The sequence below is a fragment of the Glycine max genome, chromosome 7, assembly GCF_000004515.6.
Source record: "Glycine max cultivar Williams 82 chromosome 7, Glycine_max_v4.0, whole genome shotgun sequence".
NCBI lineage: Eukaryota > Viridiplantae > Streptophyta > Magnoliopsida > Fabales > Fabaceae > Glycine > Glycine max.
The window spans coordinates 30515602-30524166 of record NC_038243.2 but is presented as its reverse complement, the minus strand read 5'-3'; the positions used below and the strand labels follow the sequence as shown (position 1 = coordinate 30524166).

The following is an 8565-nucleotide window of genomic DNA, read 5'->3' as shown; positions in this document are numbered from 1 at the left end:
ATAAAAATTTATATTTTTTAGTCCATTAAGTTCAAAAAATATTTTTTTTAGTCTTTTACCATAATATGAGAAACTAAAAATAAAAAATTTTATTTGATGGAAGAAACTAAAAAAAAAACACTTTTTAAATTTGAGGAATTAAAAAAATAAAGTTTTAATTTGAGAAACTAAAACATAATTAAACCAATAATATATGTAATATCAATTCTAAACTATTAAATTATTTCGAAGAAACTTAAACATATACATATATAATTTTTATTTAAAATGTGTGATATATTTTTTATTTTAGACACATGCTTATAATTATATTAAATATAACTTTAGTTTATAATCTGAACATTACAGTGTAAAATCTCGTGACATAAAGCAGTTTTAAATCTGAACATAACAGTAATTTGTAAGAAAAAAAAAGTAATTCTACTGCAATTCAAGCTCAAACAAGATCACAATAATAATTTCCATAATTGGGACATATTTTCTCAATCTTGTTATTGAGTATATATCATTGACGAGATCCGCTGAATCATGTATGTAAAGTCTGACTTTTTCCTTAACAAAATCCGTTTAATTTTTTTTCTAAATATAAAAAAATATGTTAACAAATTCTATCACAAACGTTATTGAGAAAAATATTTAATACTATAAAAAAAGAAAAAAAAAAGAGTTGGTGGCTCTAGCATATCTATGTTGGGACAAATTCCAAAAAACCGTAATAAAAATTCCAACTCACGAAGCACCAAACCCACCAGAAAAAAACACGCTCTACTTAACTCATCCTTAACTATTTACTACACCCAAACGTGAAAACGCTACCTAAAAAACCATGGGTCCCACACGCATGTTCCATCGTTTATGGTCAATTGGTCATGTTCATGCTGTGTTCTGTTGCTGTGTGTGACACACCTCAAACCCAAACCCGACGAAAACTCTTCACTGGTTTTTCTTATTCGATCTTTCTTCTTTCTACGCATTTATATTCCAATTCTCTCCCAAAAGCGAATCTTTTTTCTGATCTTTTTATGATATTCTGAGAGAAAAATTCCCTTTTTTTTCTGTCTTTTTTTCCTTCTGGGAGAATCCTTATCATGTCCACAATGCCGTGCGAATGATATTCACAAAATTAAAAGAGAGAAAAAAAATATCTTTGTTTTGTTGTTTTGAATTTTCTCCCCTTTGCTGTTTCTCCATTGTTCGACGACAATTCAAAACCTTTGGAGAGTAACAACGATGAAAGCCTATGTTGTGGTGTTGTTGTTGTTTTGTGTGGGGTTTTTTGAGTGTGCATGGTGTCAGAATAACGATGTGGCTGTGATGAACACGCTCAAGAAGGCCATTAAAGAGCCCAATGATCTTCAATGGAACGACCCTGATGTGTGTAAATGGGAACACGTTCAGTGCAACACCATGAAGAGGGTCACTGCAATTCAGATTGGTGGACAAAGCCTAAACGGTTCTCTGCCTAAGGAACTGTTGCAGCTCTCAGAGTTGACGCGTTTCGAGTGCATGAACAATGCCTTCACTGGACCATTCCCTAACATGCCAAAGTCCCTCGAGGTTCTTCTCATCCACAACAACAATTTCAACTCCATGAGTGGTGATTTCTTCAATGGCATGACTAATTTGCAGGATGTGAGCATTGGCTACAACCCTTTCTCTAATTGGGAGATTCCTGATAGCCTCAAGGACTGTGATGATCTCAGGAGTTTCTCTGCAATCAGTGCTGGCCTTGTGGGGAGAATTCCGGATTTTTTGGGTAAAGACGGTCCCTTTCCGGGTTTGGTTTCTCTTAGCTTGAGTTTCAATTCTCTTGAAGGAGGGTTGCCTGCAACCTTCTCTGGGAGTTCTATAGAGACCCTTTGGGTGAATGGTCAGAATAGTGATGGTAAACTCAATGGCACCCTAGATGTGTTAAAGGGAATGATGTATTTGAAGCAAATTTGGGTACATGGCAACTCATTCACCGGTCCTATCCCGGACTTGTCCAACCATGATCAACTGTTTGATGTGAGTTTGAGGGATAATCAGTTAACTGGGGTTGTTCCACCCTCTCTCACTGCTCTTCCTGCTCTTAAAGTTGTGAACTTGACCAATAACTTGCTTCAAGGGTCTCCTCCTTTGTTCAAAGATGGTGTGCGGGTCGATAACGATTTGGAGAAGGGGACGAATAGCTTTTGCACAAAGAAGGCTGGTGAACCGTGTAGTCCCCTTGTGGATGCTTTGCTGTCTGTTGTTGAACCTTTGGGGTATCCTCTGAGACTCGCGGAAAGTTGGAAGGGGAATGATCCTTGTGCTCAAAGTTGGATTGGGATTGTTTGCTCAAGTGGTAATGTTTCCATTGTTAGCTTTCAGAGCTTGAATCTCTCTGGCAAAATTTCTCCCAGTTTTTCTAGGCTTACATCTTTGACAAAGTTGCTTCTTGCTAACAATGACCTCACCGGTACCATACCAAGTGAACTTACCAGTATGCCTCTTTTGAAAGAGTTGGATGTTTCCAATAATAAATTGTTTGGTAAGGTGCCATCTTTCCGTGGGGATGTAGTTCTTAAAACTGGTGGGAATCCTGATATTGGAAAGGATGCATCTCAAGCACTGCCCGGCTTGAGTCCTGGAGGTAAATCTGGAAGTGAAGGTAAGAAACATAATACTGGAGCAATTGTTGGCACTGTGGTGGGGAGTTTCAGTTTACTTGGTATAGCAGCTCTGGTGTTTGCTATGTATCGTAGAAAACATAAGCGTGCCAGCAAAGTGCAAAGTCCTAGTGCAATAGTGGTGCATCCTGGTCATTCCGGAGATGGAAATGCTCTGAAGATAAGTGTTTCAGGTACAGGTGTTGGTGTTAGTAGTGATGGTGGTGGTGGTGGAGGAACTGGTGTATTTAGTACAACTAGTAGTGTTCAACATTTGGAAGCTGGTAATATGGTGATTTCAATCCAAGTTTTGAGGGAAGTTACAAACAATTTCAGTGAGGGAAACATACTGGGGAGAGGTGGTTTTGGCACTGTATACAAGGGAGAATTGCATGATGGAACAAAAATTGCTGTAAAAAGGATGGAATCTGGGATGATGGGTGAGAAGGGGCTGACTGAGTTTGAGTCTGAAATTGCAGTACTTACAAGGGTTCGACATAGGCATCTGGTTGCACTTGAAGGTCATTGCTTGGATGGAAATGAGAGGCTTCTTGTGTATGAATACATGCCTCAAGGTCCTCTTAGTAAGCATTTATTTGAATGGAAAGAAGAAGGGTTACTGCCACTGGAGTGGAAGAGAAGGCTTTCCATTGCTTTGGATGTTGCTAGAGGGGTTGAGTATCTTCATGGTTTGGCCCAACAAATTTTCATCCATAGGGATATAAAACCATCAAACATCTTGCTCGGGGATGATATGCGGGCCAAAGTGTCAGACTTCGGATTGGTTCGGCTTGCTCCAGAAGGAAAGGCCTCATTTGAGACTAGGCTTGCTGGAACATTTGGATATTTGGCTCCAGAGTATGCAGGTATAAATTTAGATTATTTTTGGAAATTGTGTAGCATATGGATAATAGTTTTTGGAAATTTTTCTGGAAAGAATTCTTTTTTCTGCTTGTAGATATATTTGAAATTTTCTTATCCACCATTGGTTTATGATTTAAGCATGTTGTATAGGTAGTATGCACGTGGTAGATAGAAAAATGAAGGAATGAATCCTGTAACCTGTTGGCACTTATTGGTCTTATAGGTTCCTACTTTAGTCTCATCTGAACCCTTGGTTCTGGAGATAGTGAATAATACAGTTATGCAGAAGCAGATTGATTGCAATGCTCTAACTAGTATTATTTTTTTTCCTAAATTTTTGTCTGGAAACAACTGTATTGAGAAAGCATAGATGATTGACTGTTTATTAAAATTTACTTTGAAAATAAAAGATGACTTAAAAGTCACATTGATTTGTTTCAGTACGCCTCCTAAAAACCATTGAAATTATTTGTTTGATTTGCAATCCTCTATGGCCAATTTGCCTACCTTATGATGTTGCCTCTACTTTGAGGATTGATATTTAGTTTATAGCTTGAAAAAATTTCATGGTGTTTGCAGTGCTTATAGAAATGAAGAACATGATTTATAAATTATAATGTTTGTGTCATGCATTATCTGTAACTCTGTACATGGTTGCTTCATATTATATATTAAACACAAGTCACTTAGCCAGTTACACTGTGGCTATTTTCTCCAATGATCATTAGAATTTGTAGTTCATGACATTATAGCACAGTGGTCATTTTTCTGTCTTTTTGTCCAATTCCTTGCTAAAATGGTATCACTGGCAGTCACTGGGCAAGTTACAACCAAGGTTTCTACCCTGAACTTGGGCCTAGTTCAGGTTAGAAACCTTCGTTGTAATAATTGAGGGTTAACATTGAACATTAAGCATAATAATAGAAAGATAAAAAGTTGGGTATTTGACTTAAGAACACTTTGCCCCTTCTGTTGTGGAATCTGACATGTTGATGTTTTGTGTTGTACTCCATTACCACATTGCCAAAACACCTTTGGTGGCTAGAAACCCTTTCTTCATTACTAATTTGGATTTTCGAGCCACAACTTGGGGTGTTTCAGTCTGGTGGAGAAAATAACAATGCTGAATCGCCAAGTTAAGCAAAGGATGGAGGGCGGTTTAATATTCATTCTAAAATGGATTTTATTTCTAGTGGAAGTAGAATAGTGCCTCAGCTTAGCACAATAAAGCTGGAAGAAAATCAAGGTTTGAGTTTGCCAAAAAATCTCTTGAGGAGTAGTTCAGGAAATGGCGTACTTTGGAATGGAAGTGGCAATGCATGGAGTGAATAGTTTCACTCTGTCACCTTACAACTTTTTGTGATCATTGGAATTAAACTACTCTGATTCTACTTCTTTTGCTTTATTTCCTAGTCGCCGCATACTTTTATGAACATAGAAATGATCAAACGTGTAAGAGTTAGAAGAACCTATTATATCACTTGCTCTTTGGAATGGAATTTTACCCTTTAGTGAAGGCAATAGCTGATTGTCATATTTGCAGAATTATTTGTTCTGCTTGTAGATACATTTGAAAACTTCTTATCCACCATTGGCATATATTTTAGTGGATCATATAAGTAGGATGCACAGGGTAGATAGGAAACTGAAGGAATGAATCCTGCAACCTGTTAGGCACTTATTGGTGTTATAGGTTCCTACTTTAGTGTCATCTGAACCCTTGCTTCTGGAGATAGTGAATATAGTTATGCAGAAACATATTGATTGCAACACTCTAACTAATATACTATTTTTTCTCAAATTTCGTCTGGAAACAACTAGACACTAGTATACTATTTTACAATGAAAACAAAAATGACTTAAAAGTCATATAGGTTTGTTTCTGTATGCCTCCTAAAAACCATTGCAATTATTTTCCTGAACTGCAATCCTTATAGCCAATTTGTGCACCTTATCATGTTGCCTCTATTTTAAGGATTGATATTTAGTTTATAGCTGATTTGAAAGAAATTTCATGCTGTAAGTAGTGCTTACAGAAATGAAGAACATGATTATAAATTATAATGTTTGTGCCATGAATTATCTGTAACTCTGTACATGGTTGCTTCACATTATATATTAAAACAAATCATTTGGCCAATTACATGGTGGTTTTTTTCTCCAATGATAATTAGAATGTGTAGTTCATGACATTATAGCACAGTGATTAGTTTTCTGCCTTTTTGTACAATTTCTTTGCCAATTAAAATGGTATCACTGGCAGTCACTGGACGAGTTACAACGAAGGTTGATGTATACAGCTACGGGGTGATTCTCATGGAGATGATAACAGGAAGGAAAGCAATTGACAACAGCCAACCAGAAGAGAATGTCCACCTCGTTACATGGTTCAGAAGGATGCTACTGAACAAAGACTCTTTCACAAAGCTCATTGACCCCATAATGGATGTTGATGAGGAGACCTTACCAAGTTTTAGGACTGTGGCCGAGTTGGCCGGCCACTGTTGTGCGAGGGAGCCCTACCAGCGCCCTGACATGAGCCATGTGGTGAATGTTTTGGCACCTCTTGTCGAGATTTGGAAGCCTTCTGAAGCAGATGATGATGACATTTATGCGATTGACTTGGATATGACCTTACCTCAAGCACTCAGTAAGTGGCAGGCTATTGAAGGAAAGAACACCTTTGATGTTTCATGCACTTCATCAATGCTTACTAGTGGAGATACTACACAGTCTAGCATACTAACTAGGCCTTCTGGATTTGCTGATTCCTTTACTTCCAATGATGGAAGGTGAAGTTTGATTTACATTTACATTATACTTGTCTATGTTTTTTTTTTTTACTTCACCAAACTTTGGAGATCTTTATAGGCTTGTTTTATAGTGTCTAGTTAGCATATATTACACCCTGTACTCATTAAACTTCCTTACTGTATCTTGGTATTTTGGTCTATTGGTTTTTAATTTAGTAGTGTCTGGGATGCAAGAAGACAGAAGCTAAACACATAGGTGAACTTGTGTTTTCCTTCTTTTAGACTTCATTCTAATGAGAATGAGAAACAGGATTTGGTTATTTATTTCATGATCAACCATGTTATTAGATGATGTAAACCATATTACTCACAATATTAGGGGTGTTTGATTTGGTTGTTTTCTGTTTTCATTTTCACTGAAAACAGAAAACGGTGATGAAAATGTGTTTGGTTGGGTTTCTGGAAACATTTTCAGCGAAAATGAAAACAGGAAACAACCAGAAAATAAAAACAATAAATTTTCGTTTTCAGTTGAGAACAGAAATCTCATTTCGGGTAAAATGAAATTGCGGTGGCAATGAATATAATTTTAAGCAAATCTAAAAATACAAAAAGACAAGAAGTCAATATATCATAAATTTTCAGTATTTTTATTTCAAGAAAATAGAAAACAAGAAGTCAAACCAAATATGTTTTTAAAATTCTAATCTTTTAAAAATGAAAACAGAAAATGAAAATACAAACCAAATACACCCTTAGTATTCCTCTGGTTAAAACCTTTGAAATTTCATTTTTTTTTTTTTTTTGCTGAAATGATTGGGTGTACATAATGGATCTAGAACAAGAAGTGATTTGAACTGTTTAGAATATGGAAATTTGGTGAATTGTTTGTGAAATTTGAGGAATTTTGTATGAGATATGTCTATGATTTTGAAGAGGACAAATTTGACATTTTTTTCTTATTTCAAGTGAAATGTGATTTGATTAGTGAATTTTAAACAAAGAACAAATGGTTTAATTGTTTCAGTTTGTGGATATTGTGAATGCAGAATGAGAATTTTTAAATTTTATGTAAAATAAAATTATGGAAGGACTTGATTGTATTAATGGAAAAAATGGTGATTAAATTTGAAAAAAAAATATTGTGGATTAACGTTGAACATTAAGCATAATAAAGATAAACAGTTGGGTAAGTTATACTTTTGCCCCTATGATTTGACTTAAGAACACTTTGCCCCTATTGTTATGGGAATTGACATGTTGCTGCCTTGTGTTTTACTCCATTGCCACATTAATATATTTTTCATCTATTTTTAAATCATAAATGCACCCTAAAAAATATAACAAAGTTAGTATTTGTATCCTCATTATTTTAATAACATTGGTTAAATTATACTTTTACTCCCTTAAATTTTTAATTCATGATTTTTTTGGCACTTGCGTCTTGCACAGGTGAGTGAAAGAGGAATGAAAATTTTAAGTAAGCAAATGCTACTTGAAAATCACAAGATGAATTCTCTTTAGTTTTTTATGAGCATTATGTCTATAGGAAGCCCTGGTGCAGCGGTAAAGTTGTGCCTTGGTGACTTGTTGGTCATGGGTTCGAATCCGGAAATAGCCTCTTTGCATATGCAAGGGTAAGGCTGCGTACAATATCTCTCCCCCATACCTTCGCATAGCGAAGAGCCTCTAGGCAATGGGGTACGAAGTTTATGTCTATAGGAAGCAACATAGGTCAAAAATTCCAAAGGCAGTGCACACTACAAAGGCTACATAGGAATATATCCATTATGATTGTTGGGAGCCTTCAAGAGTTCCATCCTTGGGAGGAGCAAGGTATTTCCTCTCAATCATCGATGACTGCTCAAGGATGACATGATATTCATGATGAAACGGAAATCAAAAGCCTTCAAAATTTCCAAGTATTGGACAATTCTCATGCAAAAGTATTTTATTTATTGACTTGATAGGAAATCAAATAGAGATTTTTTTTTATAAAAAAAAATAGAGTAAATAATAGGCAGAAAGTACCTAGCTATAAATAGAGACATGTTAGATCAAACTGACGATAGTCTCTGCGCTCTCTCTTCTTCTCAATCTCGTTTTGTCTTCTTCTCCTCCTCCCAAAATCCTCTTTTTGCCCGCATATACTCAACCCTATCTCAATAAAATGATGATGTTAGACTCATTAACCGTTGGATCGTCGTAAAATTTGAAAACCAGGTTAGGAACTCCTTTCCAAACATTCTCACCGTTGGAAATCGTGAAAAAATATTTGAGCTAATAAAAATGTCCTTCATATCATAACTTTTTCTTTT

General features: G+C 35.8%; 1 protein-coding gene across 1 annotated transcript; it reads left to right on the top strand.

Moving 5' to 3' along the window:
• Positions 1-619: 619 nt before the first annotated feature.
• Positions 620-6643, top strand: LOC100776064 (receptor protein kinase TMK1). The gene is made up of 2 exons (XM_003529183.5): positions 620-3496; positions 5758-6643. The coding sequence occupies exons 1-2, from the start codon at positions 1231-1233 to the stop codon at positions 6288-6290; spliced, it is 2799 nt and encodes a 932-aa protein (XP_003529231.1). The 5' UTR covers positions 620-1230; the 3' UTR covers positions 6291-6643.
• The last annotated feature ends 1922 nt before the right edge of the window (positions 6644-8565 follow it).